This window comes from Cetorhinus maximus, chromosome 14 (assembly GCF_964194155.1).
Source record: "Cetorhinus maximus chromosome 14, sCetMax3.hap1.1, whole genome shotgun sequence".
Lineage (NCBI taxonomy): Eukaryota > Metazoa > Chordata > Chondrichthyes > Lamniformes > Cetorhinidae > Cetorhinus > Cetorhinus maximus.
In genome coordinates this window covers 108,194,283-108,213,836 of record NC_135892.1, presented here as the reverse complement: position 1 = coordinate 108,213,836, position 19,554 = coordinate 108,194,283, and the positions used below count along the sequence as shown (strand labels likewise).

Below are 19,554 nucleotides of genomic sequence, written 5' to 3'. Positions count from 1 at the left end.
TAACAAAAATTGAACACAGGGCCATATTTTTAAGATAAGTATTCAAAGCCAAGGTCACCTTAGCCCTTATTATATTGCATTCCTTCAAATCAAGATCTCAATTCCAAAAGAGCCTGAATGTAGGTTTCAGATAAGTTGAAGTGGGGCCAGAGTCAGGCAATGTTATGAATGTAGAAATAGGCAGTCTTAGTAATGCCACAGATGTGATTGGAAGCTCATTTTAGAGTCAAATATGACACCAAATTTGTTAAAAAAAGAAAAACAGTCTGGTTCAGTTCCAGACCTCCAGACAGTTGTCAGTGGCGAGGGAGTTTGTGTTGGGGTCCGAAGGCAATGATTTTGGTCCTCCCATTATTTGGTTGGGAGAAATTACTGCTCACCCAGTACTGGATGTAGAACAAGCAGACTGACAATTTAGGGACAGTACAGGGGTCAAGATTGTAGTGAGCTAGTGAGGCAGAACCTAAGTTAACAAAATCTACAATACTTTCTTAGAGAAGGATGGCTTCACTTCTAATTTGCCACCAAAATGTCCAATACAAGCAGCAAGGAACCATTAACCATAAAAAAAATGATCTATCACACCTGTAAAATTTCTGGGTTTTATAAAATCCTGTGCAACACTGGGTACCTAAAATGTTATTTAAGTATGCTGCACATAGTCTCCTCAAAACCTATTAAGCTAGGCTGTGAGGAGTTGTAAGAAGGGTGCAAAGGGGATTTGGAGAAGTTAAGCAAGTGGGCAAAAATTTGGCAGGTGGAATACAATATGGAGAAATGGGAGATTATCCACTCTGGTGGGAAAAACAGAAATAGAGTATTTCAAATGGTGAGAGGCTGGAAGTGCTGAACTTCAAAGGGACTCCCTTGTTCATGAGTCATTGAAGACTAACATGCAGGTACAGCAAGCAATTAAGGAGGCAAATGGTAGGTTGGCTTTTATTACGAGAGGATTTTAGTATAGGAGTAAAGATGTCTTACTGCAATCACATAGAACCTTAGTGAGACCGCACCTGGAGAAGTGTGCGCGGTTTTGGTCTCCTTACCCAAGGAAAGATATACTTGCCATAGACACAGTGCAACGAAGGTTCACTAAATCAATTCCTGGGGTGGAGGGATTGTCCTGTGAGGAAAGATTAAATAGACTGGGCCTATATTCTTTGGAGTTTAAAAGAATGAGAGGTGATCTCATCCAAACATACAAAATTCTTACTGGGCTCGACAGGTAGATTGCAGGAAGGATGCTTCTCTTGGCAGGGGGGGTGGTCTAGAGCCAGGGGACAGAGTCTCAGAATAAGTGGCAGGCCAGTTAGGACCGAGATGAGGAGGAATTTCTTCACTGAGGGTGGTGAATCTTCAGAGGTCTGTCCCAGGGGGCTGTGGAGGCTCAGTCGTTGAGCATGTTCAAGACTTGAGACTGATAAGATATTAAAGGAAATCAAGAGGTACGGAGATAGTGCAGGAAAATGGTGTTGAAGTAGATCAGCCACAATCTCACTGAATGGTGGATCAAGCTCGAAGGGCTGAATGGCCTACTCCTGCTCCTATGTTCTTATATAAATGTGCGGATGATACAGGATGGCCCACTTTTACTGCTAAAGATCACCATTATTAATATATCAGATTCTCTATTGGCAAAGAACAAAGATCCAAAAGTATGGAGATGTGACGTCAATCAGTAAAGTCAACAGCCTTTTTGCCACTTCACTAACAGATGACTCATGATCACCTCCCCTTTCGAAATTTAAATAGTTGAAAAGTAGTTTGGAAACAGCTATATTTTGTTTAATTTTTCCTCCATTTGAATGAGAACTGAATACCCTGAATCTTACAGGGACGTTCCGTTGCGCATTTGAGAACTTTTCAAAACCAAGATACTATTTTTAGTGACTACAATTATAAGGGGAAAAACAAGGAGATAATATCAATAAATGGGCACGAGCGTGTAAACTGTTACTGAACGTTTTTCCACAAATAAAGCCATCAGGATCTTAATACCTGGATTCCCAAAAAGGTACAATTTTAGACGTCAGAATTTTCATCAATCTCTAATGTTCTATCCTTGCTTGTTGCCCTCCAGTGACAGCAATGCAGAAACCATGTTTCATGGAGTATTTGATCAACTTGTTCCAGACACATTCAGATAGTTTGCTTCTTTTCAAAAGGAGTTAACCTGCCTAGTTTTGTTAAGAGTCCGGCGCAAATATCCACTACTCTGCAGGAAGAACAACCTATTAATTTCAGGCTCATTTATTAAACTTGTGCATTAAGCTCGACATTGTCATGAACAGGCAACTCAAGCCAAACATTACTGCAGTTTTCTTGTAGCAAATAATATATAATTTTGATCAGCCTGGGCTAGAGAAACACTATTTTTGGAAATTAGAATTGTAATTTCCATTTAGTTTTACTGAATCTAGGAAGAGTAGGGTTTTTCCCCTGGCAAGACTCGGCAAATGCCCCAGGAGCCTTTCCTGCACAGCTGTGGCAGCAGCACCTACCTCTTCAGATATGGATGACAGCAACCTCAAGTCTCCATTCTCATCCAGCTTGTTGATGCGCTCACTGATGAAATCTACAACTTCCTGGCTGCTCATTACATTCCTGAAAGGGAAGACATATTATTAAAGTTGCAAGGCCATTTGTGGGCAGATCTACATGGTCCCCAAATACCAGAATCTCTCCCAGATCAAGTCAACGGAACTACTGATAGATTTGCTGAGCTCTGCACAATGATTCGGGTATCTGTGGAACTTAAATTGCAGGGATTTAAGATTAAGGTAGCTGGCTTCGCTTTCTTTTGGGAAATACCCCAATTCACAATGAATCACCAGGAGTTCTCGAAGGCTTCATAAACTAATGCAGCAGGCAACAACGGGCTTGTTTGGCCTCTTCCTGTTTGTATAGATTATATTGAGATCTCAGAATAAGTCTGCCCTCTGTTTCAACAAGGGACATTAGAAGACTCCAAAAAGGAAAATGGAAAGAAAATAATATAGTCTCTCATATTTTCAAAATTGTGGAAAATTCCAACTTGGATCACCCACCTCAGTTCCACATTACATTAAAATAATCAGCACAGATACCACGTGCAAAGTAGTATCTGTTGGTAAATTCGACAGTGAGAATCACACAAGTCTAACATTACTTTATTCCAAAGTCAAAACAACCATCTTTTATCCACAGCTAAATTTCTTAGGTGTACTATTTGGTGTTCAAGCACCAAACAAACTCTTCCTGTGCGGGAGCCCAGTGTCAGTTGCACAGGTGATGCTGAACATTCAATGTAGCTTTGCAAACAATCCCTTGACTCTCAGTGCCTGGAGGTGTCTCATCTCTAACTGACCCGACTTCCAAATTCTGCTAGAAAATATTAATAGAGGAGTGAAAATCTGATCAATTGAAGATTGCTAGGTTAAGAGGGTAGAGTGCATTGGTTTCAGCTGCCCATCCAAGAGTTAAAACATGGAACAATTATTGCACCATTGGCTCAGTAACATAGAAGCCCCAAAGAAATCAGACTTGTGTGTCAGGCAAAACAAAAATATTTCTGTTTCACTGGCTTCAGCAAAAACAAACTTTCGAGTCTCAAGTATAAACCTGCCCTGGATCACCTGATATGTCTTCTTGCTCACTGAAAATTTTAAACCATTTTAAGGTTTTTTTGAGCTTACAAAAAATGCATTCCGTCTCTCTTCAGGTACCATACCCTAAGAAGGCATTGATGACCATGGGTCTCCGTGTTAATCTCTAGAGGCAAGGGTCATCTTCATTGGTGGTCAATTCATCTAGTTTGTTAGGTTCTTTGAAAACATTGTTCTTCTCAATCTCTTTCACCATCGATGTTTCCCATCAGCATCAACTTTCTAGATCACTATTTCTTATTACATGCCCAAGGAATTCCAACTGTCTCTTCTTGATCTTGGTCAGCAGAGTTCTTTTGATCTCAGATTTTACCAGCGCCTTTTCATTGGTAATGTGACTTATCCAAGATATCTTCATTATTTGCATCAAAAACTACAACTCTACAGCCTCAACTCTCCTCTGCATTGCTTCACTGATCGTCAAACACTCTCTTGCATATGTCAAAATTGGTGTGATTAGTATTCCAGGATTCTCAGCTTTGTTTTCATGCCTAGTTTTTGAGTTGATTATAAACTTTTTCATTTTTTGAAATGTATCTTTGGCCATTCCAACCCTTCGTCTTATTTCTTGGTTGCACTTTCCATCCAATGTTACTATGTTCCCTAGGTAACAAACTTTGTCTACCTGTTAGCTTTTTTCATTCTTCACTGTGATCTTACATTCTGGAATGATTTTTTTTTTGGACACGACTAGACATTTGGTTTTCTTACATTTATGCTCAGCCCTTTCTTCTCACTTTCACTCAACACTCTGTCCAAAGTCTTTTGTAGCTTCTCTTCAGAGTCAGCACAAGAACGTTGTCATCGGCGTATCTTAAAGTTGTAATCCCCAACTAATAATCCAGGAAGGTCTTCAATCTCTAAGAATATTTTCACTATACAAACTGAATAAATCTGGGGAGAGAACACACCCCTGTCTTACCCCTCTTTTAATCTTCACACACACGCATTAAGCTTGATAAGTAATACAAGCTCAAATACAAAGTAATTTTAAAAATTATTGGTCCTCAGACCCAAGTCATGACCTGAAGTCATCAGAATTTAGCTGTATTTGTAGAATTTCATTGACTATTTCTATGATTGCATCCTTTTAGCAGTTAACACAGCTTTTTTGGATGTTAGTACATAGGATCCTCGAGTCAATATTTGTTAGGGGTCTCCGGGAGTGGCGTTGATCAAGGCATCAGGAGGACCCCATCTTCTCCTTCAAAAAGTAGGGAGGAGTTTTAAAGTTCACCTGAACAGGCAGTTGAGGTTCAAGCTCTCGCCTGATGAATGACACTGCTGACAATGCGGCACACTCCACATTGCACTAGTGTGTTGACCAAAATGATGTGCTTAATTCCAAGGCTAAAACTTCAACCCACGATCTTCTGACTCAGGAGTGAGTGTTACTGACTAAACTAAGCTGAAATCTGACCATTAATAAGGTCATAGCTGATTGCGGTCTCACTTGATATCTATTCAAGCACATTTTACCATCTGGGGTCATTGGACAGCAACCAGGAATACTGAAACTTTTGTTCCTTTCTCTAGTTCAGTGCTATTGAGCTGACTGTGACACAAACTCAGATCAACTAAATCAGTACGGACCCCGGATCGAACTGTGGCGATTAGGGTTTATAAGGTTTAGTATTACAATGCATGGTGTCTAACCTTCAGGTCACCTGGGATAAGTTCTATTTTTAGGCTCATTTATGCATCAGTAATAGCTATTGTTGGATCACTGCCTTGCTGGCATTAACAATGTTTGATTACATGGACATTACTGCAGGTTTAGAAAAGTCAATTATTGAAGTATCATGCATATAACAGAAAATTGAATGCTTTTCAGTTTCTGTCAAATATATAGCAGTTGTCTTCCCCCATATTGGTATTCTTGTAAGTGTCCTGAAGAGTGCAAGATGAAAAGCTTCGCCATCTTTTTCAGCAATACTCAAATATACAACAGGTGAGGCATCTGCTCAGTAATCTAGAGCTAGGCATAGCCCCATTAGACACAACACAGAACTAAAGCACCTGCAAGGGTGAGGTGGTATCTTATTTCAATTGTTCATTCAAGACTTAAAACATACATTATGGAGAGGTGAAGAGTTCGAGAGAAGAGTATACCAAAGACTAGGAATGATGCGACTGAAGGCTCAACTGCCAATAGTAGAATGAGGGAGCTTGAGCAGAAGACAAGAGTCATACAAGTGGAGAGTTTAGAATGGTTTATGTAGGCTGTGGGAGATTTATAGGGATCCAATGAAGATTAGTAAAGATGGGATGACTGATAACAAGTTAGGGCAAGACAGGACCCAAGTGACAGAGGTTTGGACAAGTTGAAATTTTTGAAGTGTGGGGGATGGGAGCTGTCGAGCTTCAAAACAAAAAGGCTTGAATAAGGATTATAGGAGCTGAGAGGGTGTTGGGGTGAAGACGGGCAGTGTTATATAGGTGGAAGCAAGCAACTTGGTGATGGGGATATGGCTATTAAATCTCAAAAACTTGCAATTAAATAGCATCTTTAATATAGAAACAGTCATAAGCACTTAACAGAGTCATAAATTAAACAAATCTATGCCAAGCCAAAAGATATACAGTATCAGGAGTGACCAAAAGCTTGGTTTTGGGGAATGTCTTAAAGGACTTTTCTTCACTTCTTCATATTCCCCTGCTTACCCCAACAAACAAGGGAACCTGGAGCTTCATTAAAATCATAAATCCATCAAATTAATACTTACCATATACCGTCACAAGCAATCACCATGAAGTCATGGTCATCATTTAATGTCAACGCCTTGAGATCAGGAAGTGCCGAGATCATCTGTTCCTCTGGAGGAAGGTTCTTATTCCTCTTGTAGAAATGATCACCTGTAACAAGAGTCACAAATCACTAGTAGAGAACACTCGCTCATTTCTGTGGGATGATTTCAGGCTGGTCATTACAGCACTGTACCTAGCAATATGCTAAACTTCCTCAATTATTGTTCATATTGAAAGGGAGCATTTTCTAATAAGCAGCACTAATTGGAAGCAGGAAATTAAGTCACCCACCATGTCTTAATCAGATTTTAAACATTTTAACAAGCAGGAAACGCTACTCTCAGCACTGGCAGGCAACTAAGGCTCCAGGTGAGTAGTAGTAGAAGTATAGAAAAATTTTGGAAAAGGCCATTCCTCTGTACTAATTAGAAAGTTGCAATGTGTTGGGTAGAAAACAAAAAGATAATCTTTATTGAAACAGGGCGACATTCAACTGATATACCATTTAGTGTGCTAACTTTGTGCCGGGAAAAATACTTCACACCCTGCCAACTCCTCTCCTCTTTCACCCACCCCCCCCACCAAATCTTGGAAGCAAATGTCAGAAGATAAGATAGCCGAATGTTAACTCAACAGAATCACTATTCAAGAGTTCATGGAAAGCGGTCAAGATGACTAAGTAGAAGAAAGCTAGCATTTAACAATGAGGCAACAATCAGTACAGGAATGGTAATGCAAATAAGTCTCTACAGAACTGGAAAAGATTGCGGGCAATTCTTCAGGTCACCAAGTCTGAACGGATGTTGATTACAGTGTTATCAGTCACCGACAGTCATTTTAAAATTTTGCAGTCACCCCTGAATGAGGCTGCAAAATCATGGTAAATTGTGGACAAGATTTGTATAATGGGTCTATTACTGCAAACAAGAGATACACCTGCCAAAATTCATTTAATGTAGTTTGTTGTAGATAGCAGCAAAGAGAGACTTCTGTCATTTAGACTGGACTGATTTGGACCCACATCTCAATGTTGGCAGCACAAACAGACTGCTCGGTCTAGTTCACTTGCTTTCCTTTATGAACAAATTTAGACATGCACCAATTCTGTCTTCCATAGTTCAGCCTGACTCATATGGGCACACTCTCATCTCAGGACGTAACTTAATATGGCTTGCAACATGTTTAAAAATCATATACAAGAGATCAAGTTCCAACCCCAAACTTTAAACTTACAGGGATTGGGTGTGGTGGGAGGAGTTGAACAATTAAGACAAGTATCATGAAATCTCAAGTTGAGCAGTTCGTTTCATTAGATTCAGCTTTGTTGCACTATTTAAAAAATATTTTATTTAAAAGCTCTTCCCACTTTAGTGATACATCTTCCCTGGCCATAAGTGCTTACAGGCCTCAACCAAAGGTACTTATAGGTACGAAAGGTCAGCCTGATGCAACAGACAATGAGAACTCCAATCTCCGGTAGCAACCCCTGCCCTCCCCCAAGTCTGACGTTTTAATATAAAAGCAAAATACTGCAGACGTGGGAAATCTAGAACAAAAACAAAAATACCTGGAGAAACTTAGCAGGTCTGACAGCATCTGCGGAGAGGGATACAGTTGACGTTTCGAGTCCGTATGACTCTTCATCAGAACTAAGACATATAGAAATGAGATGAAATATAAGCTGGTAGAAGGGGGTGGGACAGGAGAGCTCGATAGGGGGCCAGTGACAGGTGGAGGCCAAGAAGAGACTGCCAAAGATGCCATAGACAAAAGGACAAAGGGGTGTTGACAGTGGTGATATTATCTAAAGGATGTGCTAATGGGGACATTAAGGGAAGCAAGCTAGTGGCAGATGGCCCTAGTGCGGGTGGGGTGGGGGGGAAGGGATCAAAATGGGCTAAAAGGTGGAGATGAAACAATAGATCAAAACAAATTTAAAAATAGGAGGGAAAATAAAAAAATATAGCTGTAAAAAAAATAATAAATTATTGGAAAAGGGGGGGGATCGGAAAGGGGGTGGGGATGGAGGAGAGAGTTCATGATCTGAAATTGTTGAACTCAATACTGAGTCCGGAAGACTGTAAAGTGCCTAGTTGGAAGATGAGGTGCCGTTCCTCCAGTTTGCGTTGAGCTTCACTGGAACATTTCAGCAGACCGAGGACGGACATGTGGGCATGAGAACAGGGTGGTGTGTTGAAATGGCAAGTGACAGGGAGGTCTGGGTCATGCTTGCGGACAGACCGAAGGTGTTCCGCAAAGCGGTCACCCAGTCTGACCGCTTTGTGGAACACCTTCGGTCTGTCCGCAAGCATGACCCAGACCTCCCTGTCACTTGCCATTTCAACACACCACCCTGCTCTCATGCCCACATGTCCGTCCTTGGTCTGCTGCAATGTTTCAGTGAAGCTCAACGCAAACTGGAGGAACGGCACCTCATCTTCCAACTAGGCACTTTACAGTTTTCCGGACCTAATGTTGAGTTCAACAATTTCAGATCATGAACTCTCTCCTCCATCCCCACCCCCTTTCTGATCCCGCTTTTTCCAATAATTTATAATTTTTTTACAACTTATAATATTTTCTTCTTTTCCTTATTTTTAAATTTATTTCGATCTATTGTGTCATCTCCACCTTTTAGCCCATTTCGATCCCTTCCCCCCCCATCTGCGCTAGGGCCATCTGCCACTAGCTTGCTTCCCTTAATGTCCCCATTAGCACATCTTTTAGATAATATCACCACCGTCGACACTCCTTTGTCCTTTTGTCTATGACATCTTTGGCAGTCTCTTCTTGGCCTCCGCCTATCACTGGTCCCCTATCGAGCTCTCCTGTCCCACCCCCTTCTACCAGCTTATATTTCATCTCATTTCTATGTTTTAGTTCTGATGAAGGGTCATACGGACTCGAAACATCAACTGTATCCCTCTCCGCAGATGCTGTCAGACCTGTTGAGTTTTTCCAGGTATTTTTGTTTTTGTTCTGAGGTTTTAAACTAGGCTGAAAATGGTAGTGGTAAATTTCTCATCAGGCAGCTAACAAAATCGCCACGCTGAAATCCGTAACTTAACATAGAAACATTACTTTCTATAACAAGGTGATATACAGAACGAGAAATACATAGGAAGGACTTGCAAACTTGCAATTTAGGGGGTTCTGAAGGCATTCTATAATAAATTATCAATATTTCTTGTTCAGTATATAGCTGGAGTAATAATTCTTTGGAGAAGCAAAAACGATTACCTATTGCTCGAGAGAGATTTAGCCCTCCATTGACTCTCCCATCCAAAGTAACTTTTCCACCAGCGTTCTTGATCCTAGCCAGTTCCACTTCATCTTCTGGTTTGTGATCATAGGACATGTCAATAGCCTTGCCATTCTCCGAAACAACACACCGGGAGTCTCCAGCATTGGCCACTATCAGCTGCTTCCCACGGATCAGTGCCACAACAGCTGTCGTACCACTGTCAGAGCCAGGCTAGGAATCAAAAACACTTAAATGATCAATGTTTTGAACTACCAATGTACAGTAAAGTAAGTGGCGCTTATTGTTTGGGTAGAATTGTTTTTAAGTGTATACTGGCTCTCTTACTAAGGGATCTAGTGAAAACTGTAGGATAGTGTACAATATAATAAATTTAACAGCCTGTATCCTAACAATTAATGTCCTCTACATCCAGGCCAAAATGAAGTTCTGGTGCAGTAGCATGATAACCACAAGAAAATAATCTCACAACTGAAAGGTCACTTGCTTGGAACTCAGTGTTACTTAGGAATTGTCCATCTAAGTGTATAAATATGAACCTTATCAGTTGTTCTTTAGCATTTGGCACTGAGAATACACCAGGTTCAGTGCCCCTGACGGGTATCCTAAATGTGTATAAACTTGCTTGTATGGTGTCAAAATTGAATAAAATAAGCTAGTGTCAATATTGAATAGAATAAGCTAATTTATCTCTGGCATCCAAATCTAAATAATTTGGGTTAACCCTGGATCTTGACTGAACAGAAGTGCAAGTGTGCAACATGCAGCTAGGTTAGCATTAGGTTTGCATGGTGACGCCCTCATGTGCAAACCACCTCCCCTGCACTAAAATAATTTGCTTAAACTTGCTACAAGGCTCACATATCAATAATTACTCTTTGGCCAAAGGTGCTGAGGGCAGTAGTATCTGTTGACCAATGTCCAGCAAGGATCCAATGCCCTCTAAAACAGCAAGGTATGTGATTGGTGGGCAGGGACAATAAGCATTTTCCTACTTTTTGCTATCTGCAAAGGACAACATTAAAGTCCTGCATTCATATACATTTAAATGTTTGAAATTCATCGCAGTGAATTTCAGATTGGCTTATGGGGGTAATAGTATATTCTTTTCTAATTTATGGGGAACACCTGCAAGACTATGCCTACCTCCTCTTTACCATCCATTCCAGGCAACATAATATCATCTTCCTCTTCTGCATCATCACTGTCATCTTGCTCTTCATCTTCCTCCTCCTCATCTTCCTCCTCCTCTTCACTACTGTATTCCTCCTCTTCACTGCAATCCTGCCAATAAAAGATTTAATAAAGCACAAGTCACATCATAACTCAAAGTTCCTGTCATCAGAGTAGTAAAAATACAGATAAATTATTGGTAAATATAGTTTATTTTTTATAATTAGGAATTAATGTGCTAAAAAAAAAAGGTGCATTTAGATGGCACCTTTCATGACCAGCAGACATCTCAAACTACTTTACAGCCTATGGAGTACTTTTCAATTGTTGTTAGAATATAGGAAATTGGGCAGCTAATTTGTGTAGTTAGCTCCCACAAACAGAAATTTGACCAGATAAGCTGTTTTTGTGATGTTGATTGGAGTATAAATATGGGCCAGAATACTGGGGATAACCTCCTCTATTCTTCTTTGAGATAATGCCATGGGATCTTTTACTCCCACCTGAGGGCAGGCATGACTTTGGTTTAACACTGCATCCAAAAGATGGCAACTCCAACAATGCAGTAATCCTGCAGTACCACACCGGAATGTCAGCTTTGATTTTTGTGCTCAATTGCTGAAGTGGAGCTTCAACCCACAACCTTTTAACTCAGAGGTTACAGTGCTGCCAAATGAGCAGTCCCCCAATCAAATACAGCACAGCCAACTATCTGCAGAGCTAATCTTCCAATACTCGGAACAGCATGGCTCAAACTGATTTATTTGGTTTGGTTAAACTCAAGGCAGTCTAAGTTTTATTTATGTATTAATATTGGCACTCCAACAGTAGCAAGGGTTATTTATAACATTGTTATATTTTCTTTCCAATATACACAGAAATGAAGGTAATGTTACCAGTGCTGATCCATGCATCAATCAGTACACATTTTAAATTATTTCCAGAAAATTTAGAGGTTTACACCTATAAGGCAACATGTAATATAAGCACAATATAGATACAAGCTAGATCTCATTTCTGATGCAGAGAAGCTCCCAGCATATAGGGCATAGGTTATATCATGTGTCTTTAGACTATTTCAAACGTTCAATATTGATCTCTTGCAATTAACTAATTTCCTTTAAAAGGGAAGTCAGACTTTGATTCAACAGTCTGTCATTGACAAATTCCACAATCCAACTACTTTTAATTTACACATCACCAATCAGTGGAACTGGCTGTGCTATTTACCTAATGACTCAGAGCACTATCAAGTCACCTTATATCAGCTTAAGCGAAATAAGCTCCAACTTCTCAAGTCACTCTTCATAACTAATGCCTCATTTTTAATAACATCAACTTTTTGTTTGGTTTTAGAACCATTCTATAATGGGCTGCTCAAAAAACGAATCATGGTATTTCAATTTTACCCTAATTAAAGATCTTATACACTTTCAAAATTGCCTCCGTGCTTCAATCTTGCACATCTTCAGGTGCGAATCCTTGGATTCTATCTGACTATATTTTTGGCCTTATCTAGTTGTTCTTCTACTTGGCGTCCTATATATCTGCATACCAAGGTCAGACCTTCCCTATTCTTGTATTCAAAATGTATTACTTCACTTCCTTACCTTGAACTGGGCCTGCCATCTGTCTCCCTGTTAACCTATCTATCCTCCTTCTACAGTCTTCTGCAATCCTTGCCACAATGTGTTCTCTCTTTCTCTCAATATTTAGTGGCTTAGTAAATTTCTCCTGTTGTCTCCATTATTAAGACTGATCACATATGTATAGCAGAATGGCCCAAACAGACCCCTATGGAATGCTTGCATGGGTGTCACAAATGTTTTTTTTGAAAATCCATTGAAGCTACATCAATCTTACCCATCAGTTCTTTTTGAACAGATAGTCAAAGGAAAAGCATACATCCTCTTAGCGGTTTTGAAGGACCAACAAAAGATGCACAGCAGCTGCAATAACTGACAAAAGCACTTCAATCTCCAGGTATTAAGGCGATGTAAATCAGAACTTGAAATTTTTGCACAAAGAGCAGGGCTAAAAACTCTATTATTAAAATGACAATTGAAAAAGATTCTGGCAGCAATTGTGTAGCAAATGTCACAGTATATTCACTCATTGGATAGCTCAAGGGCTCAGGTCTGTTTCTTTCAGCTCTGCTGCACAAGCCATGGAGATCTTCATACCTTCAATATGATGTCTCTCTGGGGTCAGCCCACAAAATGCATGCACTTTCTTTGCAACAAGATGGATGTTTACAGCTAATTTCATATATGGTGTTTGCTACCAGTAGCAAATAAAATACAAAATTAAGCACAACAGATGTCTGTAAACTGTTCATCAATTGCTTCCCATGCTAACACAGATCTCATTAACAATTTATATCCATTCAGATTAAAAAGTAGCTCTATCCCTGGAAGATTCTGCATTTAAATAATATTGCACAAAGCTGATTGGTTTAATCACATAGCTGCTACTTTAGGATGCTTAAGGTGCTACAGACTAGGAAAATGCCAGGTCTGACCACAATCCATGCTTAGTTGACTGATATCATCAGAGAGATATATATAGGTGTGTGTACACAGGGACCATGTTAGCCTACCACAGTTTACACGTGCAGAATGGCAACGTATCAGAAAGCGAGCAGCACCAGTGGAACCGTAATCTGGCATAAGTTGTGTTTTCAGAAAAGTAGGGATGAAAAGGGAGCAAATGGAGGACAAAGGAAAAATGGACTCAAATCAAAACAGTGATCACAATGCTTTAACTTCGCACCATTTGAATTACAGCATCTCAAGGATTCAAATAATTCCATTAGTACTTCAGTCAGGTTGTCACACCTTAGCAAAAAAAAGTTAAGAGTACTTACTGTCCTGTTATAAATAAGCAAATCAGGAGTTGGGAAATTTCCTCTGATTAGAGTTTTTTGGGTGCTGACTGTGGAAGGAAGGTGGTTGTTCAGGCAGGGAGGGAGCAAACAGCAGGAAAACCTCTCTTGCAAAATAATTACCAAATACAAGTGCTTCGTAACCTAGTTTCTATCACAAAAACAGCTACAGCACATCTTCACACCCCAAAGCCCACAGGATAATACTGAGCAAAGCTGTTTCTGTCTCAGGGTCTGAATATTCTTGACTTTACTGAGCACTGGACTGGCAGTCAAAAAGATACGTCTTCGACCTCAAACTCAAACCCACAGTTTCCTCACTTGTCCTTAATAGAGCCTTTCACTCCTTGAGCCTTTTCAAGGAGAAAACTGGAAAGAAATGAAATAGCTACCTCTCCACTGTCTTCCTCTTCTGCTTCTTCAGATTCATCCTCACTGTCCTCAAAGAAGACTGACTTGGCTGCCCGCTGTGATTTGGCAGATGATGAGCAGGATGGTCCAGCATCAGCTGTGGATGATGACACAACAGCCTCTTCAGCGGTGCCCTTGCTGGCTTTGGAAGCTTCTTTATCTGAACCAGATCCAGTAGTGCTATCCCCACTCGCCAGTCCAGCTTCCTCACCTCCGCAATCAGAGCTCGAGGAGATTCCCACAGTCCCCTCTGATTTCCCGTTTTTGCTTTTTATCTCACCCATGCCCACTTCACTGCTCTCCAGCTCTCCATTAATTTCCTTTTCAGTTTTGTTTTTATCTCCATCTTTGGGCGGAGGTTTCTTGACATTGAGGGAAGTTTTGCTCTTTGCATGTTTGGCACTGTTCTGATTCTGTCCATATCGGGTGAGTAACTCTTCAATTGTCATTGTAGCCTCTTCGTGTAAAAGTGCAGCCTCCTCATGGTCAACTGAAAGAGAAAAAGAAACAAAGAAAGTCGGTTGAACCATATGGAGGGCGGGCATTTCTTATCAGTTACAAATGGGCTTAGGGAGTTGGCACGAATATACTGGGGAGGAAGAAATGCATTCACCACACATGTACTCGCACAATCTGACCCATGTAAAGAACATCCTCTCCCAAAACAATCTAACCTACGATTTCATGGCAATTCACGTTAATGTTATCAGCAAAATTCTCATTTTATGCCCGATAGAATCCACAAGTAAATTTACCCTGTTCTTTCTCATTTCTACTACTGCATACCTATCCACTACTTTCCACTTCTCCAGCATTGCATTTTTGCATGATATCTTTCCCTACCAACTTCAGTTCTGTCTCCAATTGCCAATATTAAATTTTCTCCCCATATCTAACTATCTGGGATATTTTGCAGAATTTTAAAACACTGGAAGCTTAGATTCCAGGGCATCAGAAGGGAAGGCTACTATTTAAAGATCACAACACATGTTGAACAGCATGACAAGTTACAAACGAGATGAGATGAATGCACTGCTGGGTGTGCTGTCTTTTTCAAAATTGCATTACCAAAAGGGAAGCAAACTAGGAGGTAAATGAGAGATGATTTGATCTGCATACAACTTAATTTCCCATTCCCATTTTAAAATTCCAGTAAACTTTTGATTTTCTCTAGGTACTTTAGACGCTAAAGAATCTTCAAAGGAGCCTAGCTGCAAGTCCATTTAACGCAAGATGAAATTTTTGTAAAGGAGTTGAAGCATACACCAGGGATGGCCAACCAGAAGATTAAGGAACCTATTGCCACTTAAATTGCCTCTTCGCATTCATTACGGAGGATGCACAGCATTTTGGTGGCTAGCACTTGAACCAATGCTCTCTAAAAGCAACCAGTTAATTGGGAATAAACATGTTGCAAATAAATTCAAGCGTTACTTAAAAGTACATCACCTTCTACTGTTCACTTGCTGCTGAAGGTTTGGAGAGATCTTTGAAACTCATTGGGAGAATTTCTGGGATACTTTCAAGATTTTAACCAATACTATCAACATTCATCCTGGAAACTTGGAAGGATGTCCTGTCAAAAAAACACATGCTGTGCTATTCCACATTACAGGAATCACTAAGAGCGCTTGGGCATTAGCATCAGGCTCGGGGTCCCCCTTGGTTTGCAGCAGGAATGAGAGGAGGATAAGGCTAGAAGGAGCAGCATAGCTGCTGCAGGAAAGGGGTACAGGAAGGTGAGGTTGGACTCCTTCCTCCCTCCCTGCAGATACAGGACATTCCTCCTCCACTGGATCCTCTCCAGGGGGATCTGCAGCACCACGGTGGAGAACTTGTGCGCCCTCTCCCTCCACCCGAGGCATTCTGAAACCTGCCACTGTGCATCTGCCAGCCTAACACATACCTTCATTAGAAGTGGGTGCGTGGGCTCCACCTTTACTTCTCCACGAAAATTGTGTCTAATTAGTGCCTGAATGCTAAACCTGTAGATGGTTTTTTTCAGCAGCTCTAGAAAAGTTCAAATTCTGGTAATCAGGGCGGACCAAAATTGCATACTAAAACCAGGCATTCAAACAGGCATGTTTTGTAAGCACGGCATTCATTTAAGGTCTGTTTTCATCCTTTCACCAAATAACCACAACAATCTTATATACAAGTCCACACAGCAAGTATGCATGCTTAGAATGCTGCACAACACAGCACGTGTGATACTTTCAATCACCTCAAAATACAGCCACCACCTATAATCACCAGTATGTCATCCTATCGCACAGATTAAAAATGCCTCCTCCAGACACAGGTTTGATGGAAACTAATTTACATTCTTGGTTACTTTTCTGTTGGCTCAGTACATCAATGTAGCAAAAAGAAACAGCCTTTTCACTGTAGTTTGAATTCATATGAACAATCTCATGAGAAATACATTGTACACAAGTAATATACTCAAAATGGGAGTTTATTTTAAATTATTAATTTAGTATCTCATTCCAGCTTTTATTATTTTATGTTGGATTGCAGCAGAGTGCATGATGAAAGAATTACTTCAGCAATATTTTCAGAAGGGGAAGATCCCTTATAATTTGAACTACATAGAACTGTTGCACCAAGCTGGTTTAGGAAATAAAATCAATGTTCAAAATGGCAAATTAAATATTTAAGATAGCCCTTTTCATTACATCTGCATATGCCATATCCTTTTCAAAGTTGGTTGATGTTTTAAGTTTTATTTTGGTTGTGGGAATGAGGAAGCTATAAGGAGGTAACAGGGTGGAAAATGGGGAAAAAAACAAAATAGTTATAATTAGTTGTATAATTCTTGGGAAAAGTGCAATCCTGGTTTGCAACAAATGAAATCACAAGGCATACAGCCAAAATTGAATTCCTTAAGACCATTGTTTATGTATTCTGGTCCTCGGCCATCAGTAGGCAGAGAACTGACTTTAATCAACTCTACTTTTTTTTGATTTTTTTCATGGGATGCGGGTGTCGCTGGCTAGGCCGGCATTTGTTGCCCATCCCCAACTGCCCTTGAGGTAGCAGTGGTGGGCTGCCTGCTTAAACCACTGGAGTCCATGTGGTGTAGAAACACCCACAATGCTGTTAGGAAGGGAGGTCCAGGATTTTGATCCAGCGACAGTGAAGGAACAGCGATATAATTTCCAAGTCAGGATGTTGTGTGGCTTCAAGGGGAACTTGCAAGTGGTGGCGCTATGACAGCACTTCAATGCTTACAATTTTCTTTGGTGGAATTTAAACTGTGTCTCGTTATCCACCCTATTTAAAAATCAGTTTACTCCCAGCTTACCATCATCTTCGTCAGCAACTTTCTCGCCGTCGTCCTCCTGGGGTCGGCCTGCAATCTGGGCGAGTTCCTTGATGACTAGCTCCTCTGTAAGCTTGCTATCTATGGACAGAAAGGCATCCTCCAGTGCCTTGAATTCAGAAGGCAAAAAACAAAAAGAAATCAAGAGATCTTAATATCAAATTAGGGCTTCTGAATACAAGTAACAAGGAAAAAGTATAGTGGATATAAGTGGGCATGAAAAAGGAGGAATTTCTTGGGTGGGGGGGTGATGCTGGAAGAGGAAGAGAAAATAACATCACACAAACTGGACTCTGTAATAACTGCTTATTGTCTAACTTCATTGCAGTACATTATCCTTAAAAAGAACATTCTAAAGTTCAACAAAAATTACTCCTTTGCACATCTACTGAAACCATGCACTGATGGTCAACTTGAGGGCGATGATGAGAAATTAATACCAACTTAGTTTAGCAGTAGCAGTCTTGCCACTGTGTCAGAAGGTTGAGGGCTCAAATTCAACTCCAGGACTTGTGCACAAACTAAGCTGACACTTCAGGTTGCTTCTAAGGGGCCCTCATTGGCTATTCCAGTGGGCAATAAAGATCCTGCGTAACATTTTTGAAAACAAGGGAGTCCTCCTTGTGCCTGGGCCAAAACCCATCCCTCAAATCAACAGCAGTGAAACAGTTAACTAGCCAAAGTGATGAATGATCAGTTGTGTGCACAAGTAAAAGCTGCTATGACTAAGGACAAAACAGAGGTGACTGTTACTTCAAAAACTAATTTATCAGCTGTGATCTAAAAGGCGTCATAAAAATCCGAGATCCTTCAAAGCAGAATTGACTTAACTGCAAGTTCTATGTTTTTAAAAATTGCCTTGTAATGCTAAAAATCCCAAAGTTTTGAAAACAATCCTTTTCCCCCCACAAACGACTCAAGCCTTAATAAATTCCGTAAGATAGTGGATAAAATGTTAGATATCAGACCTGTAATCCGACTTCCACACAATTACAAGAATCAGTGAGAAGGTATTTTGTAAAAAAAAACCTCATCTCTTTTTCATTAGAAACTGCTAGTAGAGCACCATACAACTTAAATTTATATGGTGACTTTAACATAACTAAATGGCCTGAGACACTTCAGGGGAGCGTTATAAATCAAGTTACGAGACAGAGTTACACAAAGAGACATCATTAAAAAGAAAGTGCATACAAAGGGTGAAAAAAAAATTCATTGGTAAAATATGTGGAAATGTGACTGTGCTTCAATCAGACCATGGGAAAATGTGTGAATAATTTAGATCAGTGGAAGTGGTGTCAACTATATTGCAGCCACGAGATGCCCTTGGTGAGTCTACATAACTCTTCAGCATCACCTGGTGGAAAGAATAGTAAACTGTCAGAATGGAATGGCCTTGTACAATTGGCCTTAAGAGGCTTGAATGTACTTTCCCCCGCACTTATGAAAAAATATTAAAGGTTGCTCCATTTTTAGATTGTCTGGCCACACACCATTCCCACCCACGTCAGCTTTCTTCCTGACCCTCAATTCTATGAGTCAATTGCTGATGCGATCCCTTCCCTTTCAGAGAACCACCAAGCTGTCAGTTTCGTGTATACTACCTATAAACAGCTATGATTTGGTGAATCTTTGTACTCAAGGTGAGGTGTCTCAGCATTGGAGAATAGAATATTTACCCATTTCAACATTCCAAGTGAAAAACGGTCTCTCATTTAGGTTTTAAAAAGCTCAAATACATTGCATATTGGGCCCAAATAGTCAGAGGCATTATCCTGTCAGCCCAAGTCAAAATTCAAACCTAAATCCCAAAGCATAGAAAACCCAGCCGCTTCCCTAACTCTCATCAATATCCAAGTTGAGACGAATATCTTGACAAAATCACAAAATCTAGGAGGGATGCTAGACCTGAGGGGAAGAAAATCTATTTTTAATGAATAGGAGGATCATTAAAGTCAAGTCCTGCTGATTTTGGTCATGAATGCTGTAATTTTTTTTGTTGGCGGGGGGGTTTAACGGACAGTATTTGTTACAGGCCAATTCCCAATCTTATAATAACTCAATTCCTCTTCTTCCCACCCTCAATGCACAGGAAAAGTGAGTGCTA

The 19,554-nt window shown here is 40.3% G+C and overlaps 1 protein-coding gene across 2 annotated transcripts in view; it reads right to left on the bottom strand.

Annotated features, from left to right (window-relative positions):
- Positions 1-19,554, bottom strand: part of ppm1g (protein phosphatase, Mg2+/Mn2+ dependent, 1G) — a 33,244-nt gene that overhangs the window by 2,370 nt on the left and 11,320 nt on the right. For both annotated transcript variants that reach the window (XM_078557456.1, XM_078557457.1), the window contains 6 exons: positions 17,430-17,556; positions 14,104-14,612; positions 10,801-10,938; positions 9,633-9,867; positions 6,371-6,500; positions 2,502-2,604 (listed from right to left, as the gene is read on the bottom strand). In XM_078557456.1, the coding sequence (XP_078413582.1) occupies positions 2,502-2,604; positions 6,371-6,500; positions 9,633-9,867; positions 10,801-10,938; positions 14,104-14,612; positions 17,430-17,556 (1,242 nt within the window). The remainder of the gene's footprint in view (positions 1-2,501; positions 2,605-6,370; positions 6,501-9,632; positions 9,868-10,800; positions 10,939-14,103; positions 14,613-17,429; positions 17,557-19,554) is intronic.